The sequence below is a fragment of the Tetrao urogallus genome (genome assembly GCF_951394365.1).
Source record: "Tetrao urogallus genome assembly, chromosome: 6".
NCBI classification, from domain to species: domain Eukaryota; kingdom Metazoa; phylum Chordata; class Aves; order Galliformes; family Phasianidae; genus Tetrao; species Tetrao urogallus.
Window position 1 is genome coordinate 23,646,929 of NC_136819.1, and position 23,573 is coordinate 23,670,501.

General features: G+C 43.4%; 1 protein-coding gene across 7 annotated transcripts; it reads right to left on the reverse strand.

Annotated features, from left to right (window-relative positions):
- Nucleotides 1-6,936: 6,936 nt before the first annotated feature.
- On the reverse strand, nt 6,937-20,670 carry ATG13 (autophagy related 13; the record flags this gene model as incomplete). 7 transcript variants are annotated; one of them, XM_079537059.1, is made up of 17 exons in its annotated part: nt 6,937-7,014; nt 7,585-7,713; nt 8,169-8,285; nt 8,588-8,665; nt 9,352-9,469; nt 10,250-10,383; nt 11,067-11,150; nt 13,122-13,220; nt 15,540-15,630; nt 16,382-16,480; nt 16,830-16,926; nt 17,454-17,494; nt 17,946-18,086; nt 18,596-18,642; nt 19,101-19,220; nt 19,854-19,934; nt 20,602-20,670. In XM_079537059.1, 17 exons carry the CDS (start codon nt 20,668-20,670, stop codon nt 6,937-6,939), a joined length of 1,623 nt encoding a protein of 540 aa, XP_079393185.1. The 7 variants fall into 7 exon arrangements, with proteins under 7 accessions (XP_079393185.1, XP_079393184.1, XP_079393187.1 ...); XM_079537058.1 differs by having other exon boundaries at nt 11,067-11,177; XM_079537061.1 differs by lacking the exon at nt 13,122-13,220.
- Between the last annotated feature and the right edge of the window lie 2,903 nt (nt 20,671-23,573).

Below are 23,573 nucleotides of genomic sequence, written 5' to 3' on the forward strand. Positions count from 1 at the left end.
GGATGGGATGTGCTTGTGTGCTGGGGCACAAGGCCCGGGCCCTGCATGCAGCTGCAGATCCCTCGGCAGGGAGGCCCTGGAGGAGCAAGTGCCATTCCCAGCCCAGTAGCCAGGAGCAGTGCTGGGAGCTTAGCTGTGCTCCAGGGGGAGAGCAGAGATTGCTGCAGATATCTCGGCTGAACAAGAGCCAGCAGTGTGCCCAGGTAGGCAAGAAGGCCAGTGGCTTCCTGGCTTGTATCAGAATTAGTGTTGTCAGCAGGAGCAGGGAAGTGGTTGTCCCTCTGTATTCAGCACCGGTGAGGCTGTATCTTGAGTACTGTGTTCAGTTTTGGGCCTCTCACTGCAAGAGATACATCAAGGAACTGGAGTGTGCCCAGAGAAGGGCAACGAAGCCCTGGAGCATAGGGCTTATGAGGAATGGCTGAGGGAGCTGGGGTTGTTCAGTCTGGAGAAGAGGAAGCTCAAGGGAGACCTCGTTGCTCTCTATAACTTCTTGAAGGGAGGTTGTAGTGAGCGGGGGGTTGGCCTCTCCTCTCATGTAACTGGTGATAGGACTGGAGGGAATGGCCTCGGGTTGTGCCAGGGGAGATTCAGGCTGGACATTTGGAAATACCTCTTCTCTGAAAGAGTGGTCAGGTGCTGGAATGGGCTGCCCAGGGAGGTGGTGGAGTCACCGACCCTGGAGGTGTTCAAGGAACATTTGGATTCTGTGTTGAGGGACATGGTTTACTGAGAACTGTTGGTGACAGGTGGATGGTTGGACTGGATGATCTTGTAGGACTTTTAACCTTAGTGATTGTATGATTCATTCTGTTCTGTGTCGAGTTTGTTCAGCAGGTGCTGTTTCTTTTTTTTTTCCTCCTCTTTTTTTAGTGAATTCTCTAACATTTCCTTTTTTAGCCAAATGGAGCCTGGTGCATCTCCTGCAGGCAGGGATAACAGCCTGCTCCAGTTCAGTGCCTGCAGGGAGCAGATCTGGAGGGTGTTCAGGAAGCTGCTGCTGCTCATGGTGGGAAAGTGCTTGCAAATCCTGGAAGGGACCCAGTGCAAATTTCCCCTTTTGTTTGCTGCTCCTCGTGCTGGAGCTGCTGGGGGCCCTGGAGCAGGCACAGTAACCAGGGCTGCTTTTGCTTCTGCTTTTTGCTCTCCTGAACACCTTCTATTGAGATATCCCTTGTGTGACTTGAGCAAGGAATTGGGCCTGCTCACAGCCTCTGCCAGTGGGCAGCCGTGCACACCTGCATCTGCTGAGGCCTGGGGCTTCCATTGCCTGCACACCTGGGCAGCGTCTGCACAAGGAGCCAGGCTGGCAGAGTGTGGGCCCCACTGATCCTGGGGGATGGGGTCTGGGTAGGCTTCTGATCTTTGGCATTTTCTTCCTTTCTGTAGAGCTGCCCGAGTCTCCTCCCTGGTTTGTCTTTCAAGTTAGTAAGCCATTTCTCCTTGTGGAGGTGGAAAAATGGTTCTGCTCCAACCCTCTGCTTTTTAGCACCTAGCTTATTCCCCTCTGCTAAGACCTAGCGCTGTCTTCGTGGCCCCATGTCGCTCTCTGACCCAAGTTGTACAGTGGGTGGTGCAGAGGGGGCTGGGGCTATCTGAATGCCTTGTGGCAACATCTGCTAATTTGACAGAGATCTAAGGGCCAGTTTGGTTCCTGTTTCACACGCAGGGGCCCCGTGCAAAATATTTGGCATTGCTTTTGTTGCTGGTGTTCCCTGCCTTCTTTTCTGTTGACGTTTGTCAGGTGCAGAGCTGGGGGTTTCACAGTGGTATTTGTTCACATTGTTTATTTCCTTCTAATTGGCACCAATCTTGTATTTCACAGTTTGCACTTTTTGTATTTCAATAAAAATGGAAATGTAATCCCAGATCCAGGTGTGTCTGTCCAGTGGCAGCAGCTGTGGCACAACTACAAGAAACAGAGTTAGCTTGCTGTGCTGCCAACCGCAACACACAGAGAAGAATGTGAGTATAAGATGCCTGCTTTGTGAGTAACTCTGCAAGGTACTGTCTGCAGAAGCATCAGGCTGGAAACAGATTTAGGAAAAGAATGAAGTATTGGGTGTCTGGCTCTTTCCTGACAGCAGTAGCCTGGTCAGGGCTGGGCATCCACATTACTGTCTCGCTGCCCTGATGAGAAGATGAGTCAGTAGCCAGGGAGCAGCACCGCTTATCTCATCCCTGTGGGCCAAGCGGGAGCCAACTGTTGGCTCCCTGTTAGGATGAGCTGGTTGTGCTTATCCAGTGGCCAAGTGATGTGCAGAGAAGCACAGGCCTGTGCTTGGCAACATCAATTTGTTATGTGGGTCACCAACTCCTTGATGTGCAGTAGGCTTTGGTTAGGACTACACTCCTTGATCTACATATGGTTAACCAACTTTTCCTGTTGGAAAGCAACTGTAATTCCTGGCTACATTAGGATGTTTTTTGGTTAGTAAAAGGACTTTTACCCACAAAGTGATTAGTGCAGCATAACAACAGAAGAAACAAATACTGGATATGAGGGTAAGAAGAGAACATGGAGCATTGGAGCTAAAACCACACCACCAGGAGCCCTGGCTGCATGCCTTGTAGTCCGGGTTATGTTGCTTCTGATGTTAATGCTTGTGTTTCTACAACAGTGTGCTGCTTTTCAGTTGTTATTACTAATGGTGTATTATTTAAGGCTCATGCTGTTGAAGAGCTTTCCAGTATTGCCATTTCCTCTTCCTCATGTTGGCACTATTCAGCATGACTTGTGAGAAGCTGTCAGCCATATACAGGCTGAAGTGTTCTTGACATCAGTTCACAAATAGTGCTTTGTGTATGCTCCTTGGGTCTGATTTGCTAATTTACCTGCTGTCATTTACTGCACAGTACTTCAGATCTACAGTCGAGGGGGTTACTTAATATTTTTGTGGGGACTTTTTATGTGGATGGTGCTTTTGCCCATAGTCTGTGAGTTCACAGGCTTCAGCCTGATTTTCCACCCCTGGCACTGTGCTGACCCACTGTAATGGGGTCAGTGTGGTTTATATAATGACTGTACAGCAGTACGTCAGTAATCGGTTCTCAGATGCCCATCTGTGGACTTGGGTCAGTGACTCTTCACTGCTGGGGCTGTGCAGCAATAAGCTTTGTGCTGCTCTGGAGGAGTCTGAGAGCAGCAGGTCTGTCCTTGATGGTGCCAGCAGGACATATATACTACGTGCAGCCACACAGTGTAGCACAGTGTAAATAGTGTTTACTGCTTGGTGTGTTTTCATGTATGCTGCCCTATGGGTTTAGGGACACTATTCAGAAGATATATATATATATATATATTTTTAGTATGTAAAGTAGGCTCTCTTTTGGACAGTATGTGACCGGTCATAGCCTTGGTGGTAGCAAAGATTCTGGTGGGCCTTGCAGTAAGGCCCACATCCCCCAGGATGGTTTGTGTGAGTTTGCTGGCAATTACTGCTTCTCACATCATGCAGCATCTTTCCTTAGTGCATGAAGCGATGCTGATAAATACACATACAAGCACATGCATAATGTATGCATCTCAGTAGCTGTAAGGCTGCAACGGGATACTGGTTTCTGATAAGACTGTTACTGAGTTATCCTTGCTCCCCGAGCTGGAATACTTCCCTTCATAGAAACTTGCACTATACTGTCACTTTTTTTTCCTGCATCTTCCTCTGCCTTTATAAAAACCAGACACCCTTTATGCTGCAGTTTGAATCAGCACTGCTTATATTTATGCATCCATTTTTACCATCTTATTGTTTCTCCTTTAAAGGGATGTCAGCACCTTACATGGCATGGCGTTATCTGGGGTTAACTTTAAGCAATGCTATACACGCCCTGGCTGACTATTCTAGTGGTAACACAGTGGTGCACTGCACCTGCTACCCCTGGCAGAGGCAGGCAGCTCTGCCCATCCAGTTTCCTGGAGGACAAAGACTGAGGGGTTGGGACCTCAGTCAGCAGATGTGGAGGAAAGCGCGTAACGGAGCAGTGTTGCTGTCCATTGCTTACATAAAAGTTTTATTGGAAATTCTTTGAATACTTGAAGTACAGTGGAGACTATTTCCAAAACAATACAATTTAGGAGCCTTTTCCTTCACCCGAAGTATCTGTAAAGCAGCAGCTATACACATGCTGTCCTTAGCACAGACTTGAGCAGTCATCTGCTAAAATAAGCAGCCCTCATAGTACAATCTGTAGTAGGCTACAGCAGCAGCTAGATCTTTCCTGAAGCTGAGCATTTACACAATGGTCAGAGAACTCAGAGCCTAGATGCAGCAACTACGTGTTGAAGCTGAGGAATGTCCAGAAAAGAGGCACATAACTCAGCCCTAAAGAATCTCTTTATTGCTATGGTCATCCAGCTCAACACCAGCAGCTTACATAGGCTTATTTCCAGCCTTCCATAGAAAAGAACTGCCACACTGAAGTTCTGCTCTACAAAATGCGGGAGCTGTAGCAACACATGAGCACAAGTATTTGGCTTGGGGGACCTTCTGGGCAGGATCAGCAAGAAGGGCATGCTTTCTGCCAACTCCATCTACAGCTTTTCAGTGTGCCCAGAGGCCAGCAGGAGCGCTGGCTAGATAAAGTTCAACCTATTCTAGTCTTCTTCCCTGAATACAGTGCAAACCAGCACTTTACCCCATCTCTGCTGCTTGGCAGCTCGGATCATACAGCTGTGCACTGGCTGTAAGCTAAGAAAAAGGTGACAGCTCACAGAGGGGCGGTTGCTACGTCCTATGGGCAATAGAGACCAACCTGTGAGCAGAGATGAGAGCTGGGTGACACTCAGTCCTTGAGTTTCTGCACCCTTATAACACCCCTTTCACCTGTAAAGCAAGGTGGCTCTGGCTGTGTGCACACAAGTATTAAACCCCATGTAACTTAAATCATTCTGTGAGCCATTTAGAAACTTCTTAGAGGTGTCTGTGCATCTTGTTTTGCAAGTAGTAAGCAGTGTCTGTGTGAGGATTCAGAAAAGCTGGATTGGGTGAGTTATCTGGCTATGTTCTGGTGGGTGCTTCTTCAGCACGGCTTTAACCTGGAGCTTTAGAGCTCACCTGTCCTCCCATGGAGCACACCTCTTAACCAGAAAGCTGGTAAAGTTCAAGCACTGCGTTGCTCTGACCTTACAATAAGCTCTACTCTGAACTTGGTTCCTTGCTCTACCAGTGGGTACAGAATTAGTGTTCTAGAGAGGAGATGAGCTTCCCCAGTCATCTGCTAACCATCTCTTTCAGTTGAGAATGCGGCACAGTTAAAGCTGCCACGATGCGCTGCCTTGAAGGCGGGTCACTTAACCTCTAGGGAAGTGAAGATGGTTCCTTGGTGTAGAGGGAACAACGCTTTTGTAGAAGGGGAAAAAAAGGTGTATGGGACAGTAAGGGGCCTTGCAGTTGCTCATTCTAGTTATACGTGGGAGGAGGAAAACAAACCACGAGAAGACCAACCTTCTCTAAGCTTCTGCTTAGTGTCACCGTTTCTCCTCCTGTCCGTATATCAGACAAAAGACAAACAGCCTAATCAACCACAGAGTGCTGCCAGCCAGTCACACTGCTAATAGCCAGCTCATTACAAAAATAAAATTTCAGCTCATCGAAAGCCAGCTGATTAAAAAGTACCATAAGCTCCCAAAAATGTGCTTCTTTAAAGAAGCTGCCTTCTGAATGGCTGAAGAACACCGCAAATTCATCCATACCTATCAGAACACAGCTTTTAATTCCCTGCCACTCCACTCCACTGATGTGTGCATTTCCTTCTATCAGTGGGCCCTGACTGGATGAAATGGAAACACAGTCCCCAAAACAGAGTATTATATTAGAATAATCAAGTCTGTCTTATAAAATAAATATCTTGAATATTTTCCTGCAAAAGGGGACTCACTGACAGGGTTCTGTGGCACACATGCTGTCTGCAGTGATCCAGGCAGAATGACCCACACAACTACATGAAAACAACATATTTTAAATATAGGTTTCTTTAAAAGCAATAAATATTTCTCAATTCTTAAGATCATCTATTAACCATAAAGCAGGAGAGTTTGCGTGAGTTAGAGGAAAGTATCTCAGACTAAGACTCCTAATTACATAACCCTAAAGAAATAGGATTCCTAGTATTTACAGTTACATTTCAAAAGCAGACTACGAACTCAGCATCACAGCTGCTACGTGCAGGCTTGCCAATACAGTCAAAACTGGTAAACTCAACATAGCTGAGTGTCAGTACACTCAGGAAGGAAATGTGGAAAAACACTTCTGTGGTTTCTCTCCTGCCTATCAGCGAGTCTTTACAAAAGGTGTCACACAACGACTGTGTAGAGACTCAGTTCCTTAGAAGCAGAAAAACAAAGGTAGCTTGTATTACACAGGTCCCAAAGCTGATGTCTCTCCCTGTGCTCCAGGCACTCACACTGAAGTCAGGCTAAAATGGCCCATTCTGTGGAACGGATGTCCTGGACATAGAGCTGCTGATTTGCTGAACTCAGACCTTAGAAATGACCCAAAGCTTTCTGTGCTCTAACAGGATCAAAGACTGTAGGAAAAAAATGTCTGTTAGCAAGAAGCTGTGTTGAGGGAACTCACGCCATAGGATCTTTGGAGGAAGAAGATGGCAATTTTTCATAGAGCCCCTCCACGCAGAACAGACTGAAGAGAAAATGAGTTTCATACATTGGAGTTTGACTTCCTGTGTACCTACTGGTCATAAATTCAAGACCGAACGCGAACAGGAAGAGCAGTCCAGAACTGTGCAGTGGAGCAGCTGAGGAAAACCAGCAGATGAGCTGTACCTGCTGTTGAAAGAGCAGTCAAAGAAAGCTCACTTGATGGAAGGAAATAGTCAAAGCAAGACAAAAGGTGGAGCAGGGGTGACAGATATTTGTTGACATCATTCTCCAGGATGGTCCGAGGAGAAGAACTGCTGCAGCAAAACTGGAAAATCGCTTCACTGCAAGGTTTCTACAAAGGCATCAAACTCTTTGACATTTTTCTCATGGACTGCCAGCTTCTCTGGTAGTGAGTCCTGGAGGGGCAAAGAAAAGTGCAGATCAGGTCTCATTCACAACGGATAGAGACTGCATTTAAAGCGTCCTTGTAAGGCAAAAATTCCTTTTCTAAGCAACCCAACCCCTCTCCACCACTCTGAGGTCCCCTTCCCACATGCACAAAACCAAGAGTCCTCTGACAGGATCTAACAAGGGACCCTGAGAAAGGAACTCTGAGCAGAGTGTGTGTTCTGCAGAAGAATAAGTGCACTGGGGCCTGGCCTTGTGCAGATCCACCAGGATTTTACTTGTATGCAGAATGCAAGATCAGGCCTCGTTTGTCACTAAGCCTAACAGACCAGAAGCGGGATCAGTTTTGAGGGAATAGTTTTGTGATTTGAATGACAACTACAGAAAGCACGTGGTAGCAGCTTTCAGTTTGAAGATAAACAAAAAAGTTTCAGAGGCTCAGGTGTGCTATAAACAAATCTGCATTGGTCTGAAACCTATTAGTGAGGGACCCCCCTTAGTCAGATTCTTTTAAACTAGGAACAGGGAGAGAACTATAATGTATGATTCCCACAAAAAGAAGCTGTATGGTTCCATACCAAATCCTCTGCCATGGACTGAGCTCCTATGTCAATGGAGAGGCTGCTGAGTTGAGGGGGGTTCTGAAACTCACGGTAAAATGTCCCCAGGTCCATTGGAAGAATGTCATCTTTTGAAAATGCTGGTTTCTAGAATCAGAAAAACCACTGTCAGTTCTCATTCAGAGATCTTTGCATCCCTTTTGTCATAATCTCAGATAAAGTCACTACTTGCTACCAGTAAATATCTTAGTATTACAACTGCTGTTGTAACAGCACAGATTAAATAACTGAACGGCTCCAGCTAAAGCTTGGCCAAGAGAGGCCAAGATTTGTGATTGCCACTTCGAAAGGAGCATTTTTGTGGAATCTGGTTTCTTTAAGCATTAGAGAAAACAAACAGCCCAGGTGTTGGTAGGAACTGGATTACTTAATTGGTAGCTGCTGGTATTAGTGCCCTCTGTGGTTTGGGGATTGCTGGAAGTCTGAATCATGGGTCTTTTCCCTCCCATGAAAACAGCTTTTATGTCATTTGCTATTGTACCAGTACCCAAAGCCCACCCAAGATGTAGGTGTTATGTGAAAATGCTGATCAGGGCACTTACAAAATCAATCATAACAAAGTCATCGTGGGTGTTCCCTGCGCTGCTGCCACTGGAGCCCTCTGAGTGTAAGCTGCCTTGTAGAGGAGATTCAGTTTCTGGGGAATCAGGAGGATTGACCTGCCCAAGAAATTGAAGATGGTGAGTAGTGATGTTATTTATGAACTCATTTGTCTGCATGTTTTTATGCTGTGTGGGCAGTTAGGAGGCTGGATGATAAGCACATGCTGCAGTAGCACACACGTGTTGTTTGCATACCAGGAGAGCCCAAGGCTCAACACAGGAGACCCCAGTTCCTGGGTTTCAAGCAGCTAGTTCTTTCCTCAAAATAAACACTAAAGTGTACTCAAGAAAGGGAATAGCATGGATATTGCATGAGGGATGCTGAGAAGGCACAGATTATTCCTTGGGAAGGGGCTTACCATGGGGTCGTTATCTTCCAGCTCAACATTCTTGGGAGCAAACATAGCAAAAGGAATGTCTAAGTTGGCCATGGTCACCTGAGGAGATTCAGCAAACAAAATTTCACTAAGAGACTCTGCTTACCCAGCACAGCAAAGGCTACTGAAAGTCTCTGTCAGGTCTACTAAAAATTGCCCAAGATCACATCATCAGTTTGGCAGGATGCTGACAACCTCATTTAAAAAGATATAAAATAGGTTGTACTCAGTTGATCGAATACAGACACACACTCCATATACAGCACCTTATATGAGACAGGCAAGAGGTAACACACTGCTACACATTCAAACAAACCCCCTTTGCCCATCCAAAGGGCCTAGGAGAGGGCTTGAAAACACAGTTAAAGCAGCTGTAGCAACTGGATGTATCTCTAACCTGCCCTAGCTGAACTTCCTTAATGCTTGCTTACTTGTGATGAACTGGCCTACTGCACATCCTTTCAAGGAAAGGAGGCTTTGCTGTCAGCTTTGTGGGATCATTGGGGAGTATGAAGTCTTCCGTACCCAGACTGGGTGTTGGCAAAGTGGGACAAATTCAGCAGCTGTCACATCCCAAAAGGATTTTATGAAAAGTATGCCTGACAAAACTGCAGGCAAATGCTGCAGGCAGAAATATGCACCCTCAGTCTCCTGAACTGCCCTGGCATCGGGGTGCTTTGTTTCCTCTTTGTGTGAACAGGCAGGAGAGGCAGCGTACGCTTGTGAAAAAGCTGTCTGCTAGTTACCTGGTTAATAGGTTTGTTGACAAAAGCTCCCACCTTCCGGATAAAGATGGTCTCCAAAAGGTCATGTGGGGAGCCACACTTCCCTTCACTGCTGTTTGATACTGTTTCCGTGTCCTCGCTGGGAAAGGAAGACAAACTAGTGACTCATTGCATAACCAATACAGGCAAACAGTATGCTCTGAAAGGCTCCTTCATTTTTCTGGGTTTACTCCCGATATTAAAAAGGAGAAAGACAGAAATTGTTTTCCTTGTACCATACCTTTCTCCTCAGTCATAAGCAGAAAAGGGGAGTGGGATGCTTGTGGAATCAGATTTTTGCTTAAAGCTGGAACAAAACTAGTTAGTTGAAAAAAAAGGTGCTGCTGACTGAGATAGTTTTTTTGTTTTGTTTTTTTTGTGTGTGTTTTTTTTTTTTTTTGGAGGGGGACTTTACTCCAGAATGTGAGTGTTCAGAGCTGTTCTGCTCATCACCATTATTTTTTCAGTAAAACAAACATCACAAGGATCTTCAGGAGGCGAGGTCAAGAAGCAGAATATTATCATTCACTCTGGCTACAGAGGTAGCAGTCTAATGCATCACAACAGCCAGAGTCAGGATTATTAGTTCACTAAATGGCTTTTAGTTATTTCACTGGCCTGTTTGCTTTCCTATCACAGGTATTTGGAATTTTAAAATAACCAAAGAAAAAGGCTGAGTCTTCTGGTAAGAGGACTATTTCCATAACATACCCAGGAAAGTGCTAGGAAAGCCCCAGTCAGATAAAACTGCATGCTGTTTCAGGGGGAGGAAAAACAACAGTTATGCTAAAACCAATAGCTAAAAAAGGGAAAACAGTTTTATCTTAACATGGCTCCAAATGGGTTAGCACTAGTGGAGGGTCATCGAAAACCAACCTACCTACTAGAAGGAGTAGCTGCTGAGTAGTGCACTCCATCTAGTGGGGTGCATGTCCTCTCTTGGTCAGCTTGAGTGCCATGTGCTGGCTGGCTAGGAACTGGGGGAACTCCCCCCTCTTTGCCTGGACAGATCAACTGAGATGGAAAGGAATGATCAAGTTAAGACAGTTCCAAAGTAGGTCGGCAACACAGTGCAGTACAGAGCAGATTCCCTTGTACTGAGACTAAGTCATGGTTTCTGGCATATGACTGGGCTCTCACACCCATGAGGCAGCAGGTGATATCAAGCAGGTGACCATCTGAGTACAAGCTCTTTCTTGTTCCCTTCCTACTCCACTCCATTTCAGGGCTGCACTACACAGAAGAACTGTCCTACGCAACAGAACAGAACTTATTTTTTCTGATAAATGGATGCAAATACACCAATGTGGTCTGTCAGCATTTCCTGCATCTAGGTTACAGAGCTGTGCTCGGAGAGCTACAACGGCAGCAGCTCTGTAACACAGCCGAGGCTTGAAATCAGTGGCACATCAGTGCAGGCAGATAGGTTGGATTTGGTTTTACAAACAGGTTTGACATCTTTTAGCCATTTCTCTACATGACCCCTACCCTACCCCAGCACAGTCAAAGATGCTGAGGAGCCAATTCTTAGCTTCTGTGCAAGTTGTGCTTTCCTTGTACTTAGCCTAGATTCTTTTTGTTCCTGACAGACAAGAAACTAATGCATGCTCTAGTTTCAAGGCCTACCCTTAAGTGTAGAGGTGACACAAGAGGGTTGCAATACCAGCTATGCTTGTTCTTCTACCCTCTACAAGTACCTGGTGAGGGTGTGCAGCATTCAAGCCACCAGCAAAGAGTACAGGATACCCCATGTCAGCTGATCCAACTCCCAGGGCAGCAGGCTGATAGGAAAGACGAGAGCTGGAAAGCTAAGAAAGGAGAAAAAAAAAAAAAAAAAAAACGGGGGGCAAGGGGAGAGGAGAGGAAGGGAAGGGGAATGTCCCACAGTCTGAATAATCATCAGTCACTGAAGAAGGAACAGGAGAAGTCAGAGGCACAGCACAGTATTTCAGGCTGGCAGAAGAAGGCTAGATTTCATTAGTCCCTCATGGAAGTTATTATTTTAAAAAGTTAATATTGTAGGGGACTAAATTTGGGCTTTGTCATGACTGGTTTCCTACATATAGAGGAGGCTGTGAGAGGTATGGCTGATCTCTGACATCCAGTCACAGGGAAGCTCTGCTCAGCAGGCTTGTTTTGCATACTTACAAAGCTAACATTTCAGTGTTTTGTATCAGTTAGCTTCTGCCAAAGAATATAATGCCCCATAAATGTGCTAGATGAAGAGAGAACTGGCAAGCTAACTCTTCTGAGATTCTGCTCTAGGAACGAAGTGTTGCAAGCAGTGAAACTCTGCAGAAGTTCCTTATACACTTAGATTTCCCTAAGTAGAAATCTAACCATATTAAATAATTTTCTCCTGCTTTGGCTGTCTTGGCCTCAAGAGGAACACTTCTCAGGGCTCTACATGTGATACCCTAGCAGTGCCAACGCTGATGTAATTTGCAGGAAACTGAATGGTGAGCAGCACTTTTATTCATATGAGGCTAATTAAGCTGAACAGAGCAATCTCTTTTTGAAGAAAAGCAGGTACAATATTATTATTTTTGTTCTAGAAATGTCCAGGCAACTTGACTCCTTTTGAAGAACTCATGTTGCTTTGGAGATTTTACACTCATCTTCCTGTAGGAATTCCTGAAGGAATTCTAGGCAGTGTTGCTCAGATACTGAAGTGGTACCTAAATGTTCTTTCCTATAAGGTACTTCTCTGTCCATTGTTGTGAAACGCTTGCACAAACATGAGGAACATGACTTTAGACAGACCTATAAGGTGTAAACAAAGAAGAGTAAACTCAGGTCTTTATAAGGTGTTACTTGAAACCTGGAAGACAGGTGGAAGTGAATTTATTTTTTCTCCTTCAAATTAACAGCATCTCTGTTGTAATCCAGGAAAAGTTCTAATGAATGACTGTGCAAGTTCTAGGGCTACTGACTGTTAAGAGAAAACATTCAGTGCTGTGCCCTTGCCTCCTGTGTCTCTGACTAACAATTAATCCTTGCAGCTGCTGTTTATTCAAGTGTGTTTGTCCTGTCTTTGGCAGACCTTCAGCTGCAAAGGCATTTAAGCAGCTGAGTCTCATTGAAATCCATACAAGAGAGACACCCAAGAAGATGTGGTTCCTAACAAAGGTAGATAACATTCACTGAACTTGGGAGGGCCTCCAGCATCAGTGGGATCAAAATTTATTTGTATTTCTATTAAATTAGATATTTCCTCTTTAAGAATAGAAAATCAATTTGCCTTTAGGACTTTTGTTTCCTCTGTCCCTTTGCTCTCTCTGTCAGACTACATACAGCCCTTCTTAGCCAGCAACAGGCTGTGTCTTCACTGCATCCTTAGTGTTATTGCTGTAGGGAGGATTCCTACCTCAGAGGTGGGAAATGCTAGCTCCTTCTCGACCTGACAGCCTGAAAATTATGCTGTGCCTTTTTTTCTTGTTTAAATTCACTCCAGTGAAGTCCTTTTAAAACCCTGCTCAAAGTTCCTCTTTCTCCTGTATCCTCTGAGTTTTACAGGCTGCTTTATGCAGATCTGCTGTTCAGCACAAAGACTGCAGGTGGATTTTATATCTAGAGCACACTGGTTTTGCAAACTGTTACATTTTCAAATAACATACCTGCCCCATTTTGGGTTGACCAGCCTTTCCCATGCACAACAAACATTCTGTTTTGTCAAATGTGTACTTTCCTGTATTTGTTCAGTCGTGCCAGTACTTTCTGGCCACGTTTAACACGTTCTATTGGAAACTCACTTGATGTGAAAAGGCCAGCCCCATCACTGGGACCTTCAAGGTGTCCGTCACCACAGGAGGAGGGGTCTGAAAATGTGCCTTTGTGACAGTAAAAACACACTGTGCACAAACACAGACGCACAGAGGAAACAAAGAAAAGAAAGAATGAGAGAAGGGGAGAGAGAAAGAGAGAAAAGGACTTCAGAGAAGAACTATAAAGAGTTGGATGAACTGAATGCTAGCGAGGAATGTTTGGCTGCAGCAGCAATGCCTACACATAGAGCAGAATATTTCAGTGTTGCCAGAAACATGTTCATTTTATAAAGAATTGACTGCTTTCTGGTCTCAGGAAACTATTCTACACAGGTAATATTTAAGATTCCAGTGAAAGCTGCCAGATAGTGTCCCACAGCTAATAGAACTGTTACCAGTCTATCAGCAATGACAAGGCCAAGTAGTTACCAAAAAAAAAGGTAAAAACACTTACTTTTAGAATGTAGAAATAACACTGAATTTAATGACTTTCCACCTGTCTGAACACGCTCCTAGTCTTCCAGCATTTAGAAGGTCAGCAGATTGTATTTCTGCATGTCTGTGCTGCAGCCTTAGACTAAGGAGGGACCAGACTAAGGGGAGATTCAAATACACTGATGGGAAGAGAGAGCTCCTTCACCAGAACTGACACCAGAAGTAAATGCTGTCTTAGAGTGCTAATGCAAAAACGTAACCCAACTCTGGTTCACTCACATACCTTATACCAGCTATTCTCTTACTAGCATGGTTTTATGAAAGCTGCCTGAGGCCAAATTTTACTCCACATTTGGGATACTTCAGAAACACACAACAGATGTGCTATACAAGCTGACAGGGAAAAGTTAACACTCAGTGCCTTGTATCACACAGACTAGGCCTCATTTCTAGTTGGAAGGCAGGCAGAGCTTTGGACAGCCTGTCTATACGCTGTCTACACCACACAGTTTCTTGTGTTCTCCTAAGTGTTAATTTGTAAGCAAAAAGATGGAGAAAGAAACCAATCTGTCAAACAGCCAATTTTAACTGTTTAACTGTAAAGAAGACTGGCAGTTGTTTATAAATGAGCAAGCAGAAGCTATGAGCCATGTAAAAGGTAAGAATGTAGGCTCACGATTGACGTGAATCCTCAAGGTTCATCTGGTTTCATAACACTTTTTCCCTTCAGTGACAATAAAACTTCACGTTCCCTGGGGAAATGCCAGCTTCACTGTACTTACAAACATTCATACTGTTATTTAATACTGTCACAAGCAAGACAGTGGAAATTTCCTCATGAACCCTACTGCATTTAACCTGCTTTGTGAACAGGCAGAATACAACTCAGCCACAAACACACATCCTGAATCTCAGAACAGGAAAATCTTTATTCTGTCAGACTTACCGTGGGTGCCTGCTGATCAGTTCAATGTTGCCTAATGCTCTGTCACTCAAAAGCCAGGTGGTGAAAAAATGCTTCCTAAGAAAAGCTTGTTTCTGGCTCAGCCATTCAGTAGAACACGTTCTACTAAATCAAGCATGCTAATTCCTCTGAAGGAGAAGAAAGTCCTACAGCATATTCTTTCAGTTTGGAGTGGCATTCCAATTACACTTTTTTCTGTGTTTTAAATTCAGAGGAAGAGATTTACAGAGTCTTTAGATTGTCTTTAAAATGCAGTAGAGCCATCTGCTTGACGGAACAGCAAAGAATATTCCTGAATATTTAAAGCTATAGGTGAACAACAAATGCCCAGTCCTTCAAAGTACAGCACTGTGGAGTCAGATACGTATGGACAGTAGAAAAGGGAGAAACCTGAGTTGCTGTTCTGCAAGGTTCACAAAGCATTTGTTTTATGTATATTTTAAAACTGAAACTTAAATAACAGTGGCATGAGTAGGTAGAAGTACAGAGAATTAAATTAATTCCCTAGTTCAATACAATGACCCATTTCTTTGCTGGTACTTCTGCTCCTCCAACTAGTTCCAGGTGGTCCAACTAATAAGGCTTTTGTCTTTTTCCTGCTTTTCCATTCTGCAGTCTGAAAATATGACTATGCCATAACATTTTCCTGATAATTCAGTATTTCTTTCTCAGTGTCAGCCTGTTACCTCTATTTATGCTGCCTGACACTGATCTCTTGAATTCCTCTTTTTGCAGTACCAGTACATGCATGTATGTAGTACGCTGCTGTCGTCTTCCAGTGTATCTCTGTTCTTTCAGTAGTTCATTCTTTCTAATCCTCCACCGTCTTGTTAAAATCAGTATCTAATGAAGTTTTACCCAGAGTACAACCATCTGAATAAGAAGCTTACACATTTTAATTACTGTCAGGAGGTTGCATGTTTGCATAATACTTGATGTAGAAGTACACGCACTACGCTATCAGTGATGGTTCTACATAGGAATACAAAGAGCTTGTTTTCTCCTACCTGAGATGGAGGAGAGGTGGAGAATGATGTAGTACACACTTCTTGGGAATCTTCTACTGAGGGGTATACTGCACCATTGTCCTCACCAGCTCTAAAGCAGCAAGAAAACAAAAACATCCAAACTGGAAATATTCCACATAACAAACAAATAGCAAAACACGTTGGGACAAATGCTGCAAGGAGGCTGAGAGTATTTGGGTGGAGCTGAAAGGAGAATTTCGAAGGGCTCTCATAATCTACTCGGCAGAACTGAGGAAAAGAGGGCATAGAAATGTTATTTTGCCTAGGATTATCCTAAGGGCTTCTCTTCTACCCCCAGATAGAAACTTCTCTCTATGATTTTTCTTTGTTTATTTATTATACCAAAGAAAGATTTTCTTACACCAGCCAATGCTACTAGCTTTGGTGTTTACAGAAGCATTGTCAAACAATACCACTGGTCCCAGTTTGAGTGCCCTCACATGAACTTCGGAGATGACAAACCTCGCATCTACAAAGAGAAATTCACCGCTAATCTTTCTCCATTGGATAGTCTGGAGCTGCATGCCTCTGGGTAGTTCAGCAGCAAGATTAAGTGCTACTCTTTTAAACTCACAGTCAAGATTTAACCTCTTTTGTGTCCAAACGCTCCTGTAAAGAATTTGGCAATATCCCAGGGCTTGCTGCACTCAGTACTCTAGGCACGAAGAGAAATGTTGCCTTTCCTTATACGCTTGACTAAATCAGCATGATAGACCCTAATCCTCCAGTCGCCCTTCCTGTGCAGTCAGTGGAAAAGGCTCTGTGTTTGGGCATAACGATGCCTTCACCATGGCCCATGACTTCTCTCAGTGTTTCCTCACCTGTAATTGCAGGGATGCATGGGCGAAGAGCTGGGATAGGGGCGGTCCACAAAGTGATCAATGATAATCCCCATGATAGGAGGGGTCCTCTCAAACTGCCTGCAAGGCAACAAGCAATGGCGTTATTGTAAGGCTGCTTTTACTCTTTACTATATCCCAGTTCACGGTATCCTCAGAGAGCCCTAGTGTCTGCTAATGGGACCAGAGTATCTTTACAATGCAGCTCTACAATTCCAAGCATGCATTAGCAATTTGGAATTTCAGCATCTGACTCAGGGCAACCCAAATACTCCATTTGCTGCAAGACTTAAGCATTAGAGAATATTCTCCATTAAGGAGAATTTCAGCAAGAAAGGATAAGCAGAAGGAAAAGATATAGGGGCTCACAGTGTGAAGGGTTCAATAGTACATTACTGTGAAAGTTTCTGGCATTATCTCATTTTCTCACCTGGTTGACATGAAAGCAAGGTTGATTCTGTAGGCACAAGACAAAGTGATGGTGCCCACTGGGGTACCCACTGTCCCAACACGAACTGTTTGAAAACCTATAAAGTTAAAAAATGATTATCAGTTCTACTGAGTACATAGAAGCTGATTATTTATTTTCATTATGTTTCACTCTGTGGTCTTATTTCTATAGTGCTTCCATTATCCCTTGCAATCTGAACTCCAAATATGCACACAGAGTCTGCAACAAAGTAGCACTAAGTTGTCTTGGTGGGATGCTTTATCTACAAACTCCAGATGTTACTTCTTATCTGGGTTTGAAATACTATTCTGAAGTACTTCTTGAGCTGGAGCAGATCACTGTCTCCTCTACTGGTCCTGCTCCTTATAAATTTACCTCCATATTCTTATTTCAATTCTGGGTCAGACTGGCAAATCACGCTAGATTTTGCCAAAGCACCACATTACACCTGTCACCTTATGACTCAACTCTTCACTGCGCCACATACAAATACTGCATAAACCTCAGGTTTTCTTCTGTTCGTGGCACTCAGAAATGTTAACAGATAGCTCACCAGTACAGAAAATAGTTCTGCTCTAGTTTCTGTGTATTGCCTAACCATACCTTCTCCCAGGCCGCTCAGTTGCACTTCACCAAAATATATCCTGCAGGAAAAGAAGAAAAGAAAAGCTATTAGGACCAGTGGGGACATAATGCTGTACCTATCCACGTTCCCTATTTCATTTTATGAGCTGAACAGTTGGAAGCACGTTTCCTTTTTGGGGAAAAAAAAAAAACCAAACATACATAGTGGCTGGAATGGCCACATCAACCTTCTAGCTATTTCAGAGGAAGACATGCCACATAAAAAGGAAGAGAAAAAGGTAGCCAAGTCTAACAAAGAATATTTCTTTAAGCATTCAACAGCTCAGAATGAGGTTATAAGGTAATAAACGCACAGTCCAAAGGTCTCTATCACCTTTCAGTCGTAGACAGATCCAAATCATTTGAATTTATTGTAACTAATTTCTTTTTACCACATTTACAGCTGCCCTATGCAGTTCTAGAGTTGCTGCTTATTCTATTCCGGATGTGGAATTTCACATTCTACTTTACCTGTACAATATCACATATTCATGGCCTTGCTTCCTTGAGAGCCTGTAGGCTGGAGTTACCCTGGTTATAGCAAGCAAAGACTTCAGTAGTAGAGACAGTCTATTGTATACTGTGTATGAGACTTTGATTTCTTTGTCACACCTACAGAATGCAAATGAGAAAGTTAGTCATCTGTTCCTAACAAGAAAGTAAATTTTTAATCAAAATGAGTCTGGGTGAACTGTTTTACATCAGTTTTATTGCCAAAATGACAAAATAAAATCCCAGTGTTCAGCTGAGAGCCCTGCTTCAGTTTAGTCACCTGTTGTAGATGTACTTGCTGAAAAATGCCATGCAGCTCTGAACTTGGCAGTAACATCTTTACGGTATTTAACACTTTTAGAGTTACTGAGTAGATGAGCTCTTCGGGCGGGGGGGTATACGAATGCAATGAAAGAATTAAGAAGGAACAAATATACTGTTTTCTTTTCTTGACACTAATATTAAACAGCTTAACAGCTGCACTAGATAAAGAGAAAACCCCTGTAAAGTGTCGCAAGCCATGCAGCCAATTATGTGCTCGTTCATCAACATGGACTGAGTACTGCTCAGTTTCATCAGCCAAAACAAACAAATGACAAACAAAAAGGTGGTGTGAAGAATGCACTTACTTCTCATTCATTTCTAGACACCAAATTTCTAGCTCCATGGAATCCCCCTGGACCAGAGAAAGATGGCAAACAAAGACTCATTTCAGTACACAAACCTTTTCATTACAAACATCTCATTAACAATCAGCACTAACCACTCTTCTCAGTAAATATATTTCTCCTGTTTCCCCCTTTCTTACAGTGCAACCATAGAAAAAAATGTGTTGCACCTCCCTACAAAACTTGATCACCTGAGGGAATATCTTCTTCAAGCATCTCATGGTTTAAGAAGTTAAGTTTTGCTGTTTATCATCTATGTGTTTGGCCCCAAGATTTGCACTAAATTGTTTCTGGCAATCAATACATTTCATTAGCACATTGCCTAACTTCTAACTTCTTTCCTAATATTTGAAGATGCTTTTGCATTTTCTTGAGCTAAAGAGTACGAACTCTGCAAAGTGGGCTGGGATTAAAGTAAAAAGTAATAATAATAAAAAATCAGCATCTGTTTTAACTATGTCCTCACCTCTGAGGTTTTAAGAGAAATCTCCACGCACATAGACCGTCCAACAGCAGGCAGCTGTCCTGCCAAGGCCTTCTTTGCTTCATGAGTAACCTCCGGTATATCTTTGATGGCCAAATTGAACTGCAGAATGAAAGAGAAGGTTCATTTCTTGCATTTCTTTGAAAAACTGCCTACTAGTACACTGCAACAGATTCATGGGCCCACATGTAATGTATTAGGGCTGTGTTCATTGAAGTACTTATGAAATAGTGAATTCCCAGGTTGGCTGAGGCTTTTTGTATTTGCAAACATTTCATTGACTGCTAATTCAAATGTTCTTTATCCTGCCATCAAAATCGTGTTCCCTCTCTCTCACTTGCTTCATATGTTCACCCACAGAGTGGGGCCTTGAGTCTCTCCAGTTTTAATAAAGCCCATTACTATACAGACTTGAATTGCAGAGTTGCAAGCTTGTGACAGAAAGGAACTCATCACCCCTTCTCCAGCAAATCTTGGCAAAGTGCCTTAGTGAGCTGGCAGGAGCTGCTGAGAGGTATCGTTTATCTCTCCTCTAATCAGCCCTTCAAAAGTCCTGAGTGACGTGCTGTGTGTCAACAAGAAAAAAAAAGGCCAGTCAACATAATCAAACCTAGCAGCTATTATACGAATAGTTATTACGGGCTGCACAACGCTCTAAGAACTGTTTTGTGCTCTCAATGCCAAAAATAACAAACAAGAGAGTTTATGGAGCTGCTTTACAAAACATGGCTTTACCCAGTCGGAGCCTGTTGGGGAGGATGACGATCGGGTACAGATTTTCTCTCCGAGTCGGGCCTGGACAATTACTTGTACCGTCTGAAACAGAAAGGACACGATTCACAATGGGCTCAGGAGATCAGCAGAGCCCTCAGCTCAGAAGCTAACAGACAAATTCCAAGTGAAAAATAAAAGGGATCGCCAGAATGCAGGAAAGCAGTTTCCAATGCTAATTTTCAGGTATAATCAAATCATTATACATAACAGGTCAGATAGATATGTCAGATACAAAATGGTTTTAAGCTAAACTTTCTTTGTAATAACATGAAATGACTAACTCAGTTTTCTGATCAGGAGTTGTACAGTTTTCTGTACTACTGAATCAAAATGTATAACCACTTCCTGAACCTGGACACTAACAAAAGTGAATCTGTACACTTCTAGTATGTTAAAAATACACTGTCAGATTACCTACAATCATCTAGCAAGGCCAAGCAAGTCAAATATGGGTACCAAGGAAGGCCAAATGTTATAGTTATATATCAGCATAATTCAAAAGAACATTCTGGTATTACTGGTTTTGAATGCAATATAAAAATGTAGATAGGCTGAAAAGGAAGTTTAGAGCCCAGCAGAAGTTACCACCTAAATGTGGGATGCTTAAGTGTGTTGATGGGAGCCCAGCACTGACAGAGGTGTGATATATCTCAAACTGATCCTATGGCTTTTTCCTTAAATAAAATTTACATGCAGGAGAAAAAATTACCTTCAGAGCAAAAAATTTGATGAACTTGTCCAGGTCCTTCCTGTCCTGCGAACTGAGATCAGTGTCCATTGCATATGGCAATCTGAAATACAGTGCAGGCATAAGAATGAAGTCTTCCTTCAGCTTTCTGTTTGGATTTTAAGATTTCAAAATATTTTGCCATTAGAAGCCACCTCAAGAGAAATAATAAGCACCAAAAACCTCGGTCTGTCAAAATCCTAACAAGAGCTTTGAGGGGCACAAGTGATGTTTAGTCTCATGTGAATAATATGTCTGGTCGATGCAAAAGGTACTGAGAAAGAAGTAACAAAGGGAGGTCACAATTAGAGTACAATTTCTCTAATTTTGCTAGCTTAATTTAAAAAAAAAAAAACAACCAAAACACTCCAACAGCACACTGGGGTCTGTACCATGCCATCCATTAGACACAGCAGTAGGGCTTCAGATATAATATATTCTCAGTTAACTGCACAGGACAAAGCCAGGGCAAACTGTTTTCCTGGGTAAATGTGGCAGTAAATCTGTACGGCTGCAAATCCACCTACAACCAACTGAAAAAATGTATTTTTGCCAATGGAAGAACCACAATTCTACTTGTGCTTTTCTCAAAAGCTTCTGATGACAAATACTCAACCTTCCTCAGTTATACTGGCTTGCTTGTCAAAGGAGTAGGAAAGGTTTTAGCAGCACTATGGAGCTTGCACCGTGCCTGAAGCTGGCAGGCCAAGTTACTAATCAGATTTCTGCCACATCACATCACATGGTCTGGGAGAAACGATAATTTTCTTTCAGTTTCTTCACATGTAGGTTAATAATCACTTAGAGACCATGGGGAGGACTGCCTTAATGAGCAGTTTTAACCGATGCTTTTTACTCATAAGCCTTCAAAGTATTAATTCATTCTTAACTCCTGCTGCTGGTTTTGTTCTGAGATGGTTAATCACCCCGAAGCAGCTCGTCAGACATCACATGAGTGGAGCGTGCAGCCCCTCACAGCAGTGCTGCAGTTCTCAGCAAGCAGGAGCACTCAGTGCTCAACCTTCACACAGGGGCAGAACTGCAGCCCTGAGGGGGGTCAGTCATCCCAGACATCCACAGAACATCAGACAATCATTAATGACTCTGCACATCCACAGCTTCTGTTCAAAACAGCCCGATCAACAGAAGTAAATGTCTCTTTTAAGTCATGCTGCTACATAAGAGTACTGCAACTTCCAGAGCATCTTCTAGAGTGCTGCTTTCTGAATGACTCAAAGAAGGCTGGGCACTTACACTGGTGGAAAGTTCCAGAGCTACATTCATCCTGCACCTCCTGTACTCTACTGCTTTAATTATAAGTCATGGTTTGATGTGAAATCTAACAACGCAAGCTGTAGATGCACTATCAGATTATCCTTTGGGTATTTTAACCTCCTCAGATCATTTCCTGTGCTTAACATCCACCAGCCAGAGACTGCATGTTTCTCAGTCGCAGGAGGGATGCAAAAGGGATGCTGGTTCTTGGAGATGTTTCATGATGCACCACTCTAATGTAGAAAAATTAAGTTTTTTGTATAAACCCTTCCCATTACAAAAGAAAAAAAGAGTGAGCTGCAGTTATTCTTTTGTCTTAACTGAGCAAATCTCTGTAAGGGAGGAGGAACCAAGACCCACAACAAAACTTGGATCACATGGCCAACAAAACACTGCATTAAAAAAGTGCATCTTTTTCTCGGCAAAGGGAATACTGAAATTAACATCCAAGAGCAAACAGATTAGCTTTTAATGAGAAGAGAAGAGAGAGAGGATTTGTTTATAACCCTTGGAGAAACCTGCAAGGAAGTGCTATATCCTTATGGCGCAGAAGAGCTGTCAAATATAGTACCTATGTTTTCTTCATGGGACTGGAAAAAAAATCTGGGTATTGACTTGCAAGATATTAGAAAACTAATGAAAGATGTTTGGCTCTCTGGTCTGTTAAGAAAGGAAATGAAGCATCAACACAGTTCTCTGTGCACTGTAATGAATCAGTTCTAACAGCGTTGTACCCAAATAACTCCAGAGGGGAGAAAAGCAGCCCTCAGAGACACACCTCAGATGCAGGGTTCAGAAGATGAGAGCTTTACAGTTCTGCCCTGCTCCACCTGAATCACGATTCCTTTTGCAAGATCCCAAGCTTTCTATAACATCCACAAAACATTTGGAGGCTCATACCCTCACCTCAAGCTCCCAATGCCGTAACAGCTGACTCACTAGAGCCTAATGCACAGTAGCAAGCATTGGGCAGGATTTCATGTCAGGGAGCTGTAATTTCAGGGACAATGATCACCTTGGAACTCAGCCCCTGGCACACCCAAGACCTGGCATTGGGCAGATAGCACCTCCTCGTTTTTGCAGGGATCCTCTGATGGTTATGCATGACGTGCTGGGGCTTAGGACAGCGCTCACCTTTGGGATCACTCTTGGAAGAATCAGAACTAGAACCACAGCAAACATTTCATTTACAAAAATGCCTTGGTTGCCTCAGGTTAGCTGCTACGGCCTGACCTGAATGTGAAGGAAACTTGTCAAACTTGTTTTGACCAAACTCATCCAACTCTTCAGTCCTGTAGGTTGTGATGCCAGCAGGGTCCTTGCTAACTGCCAGTCATTCAAGCAATGCTCCACACTGGGGGAACGTGATCGAATTTTACATGGAATAACAAGCAGAAGGAGCTGACCTTTGGTCTCACTCAAAAATGCACGGATGACTGATTCCTCCTCAACCAAAGAATTTCTTAACCAAACAGAAACCGCGCTGCTTGAACCTTGCACACAAGATGCTCACAGGTAAACCAAACATCACAGCCACACAGCTTTTGGCTTTCTTGCTGCCTTTCTGCAGCCTCCACTTCCACGCCCTATTTATTCATGCCTTTGTCTCTACTTTCCTCTAAACAGAAAAGTCCAAGAAAAACACTCAAAGGACAAATGCTACACGGGGCTTTTTTAGC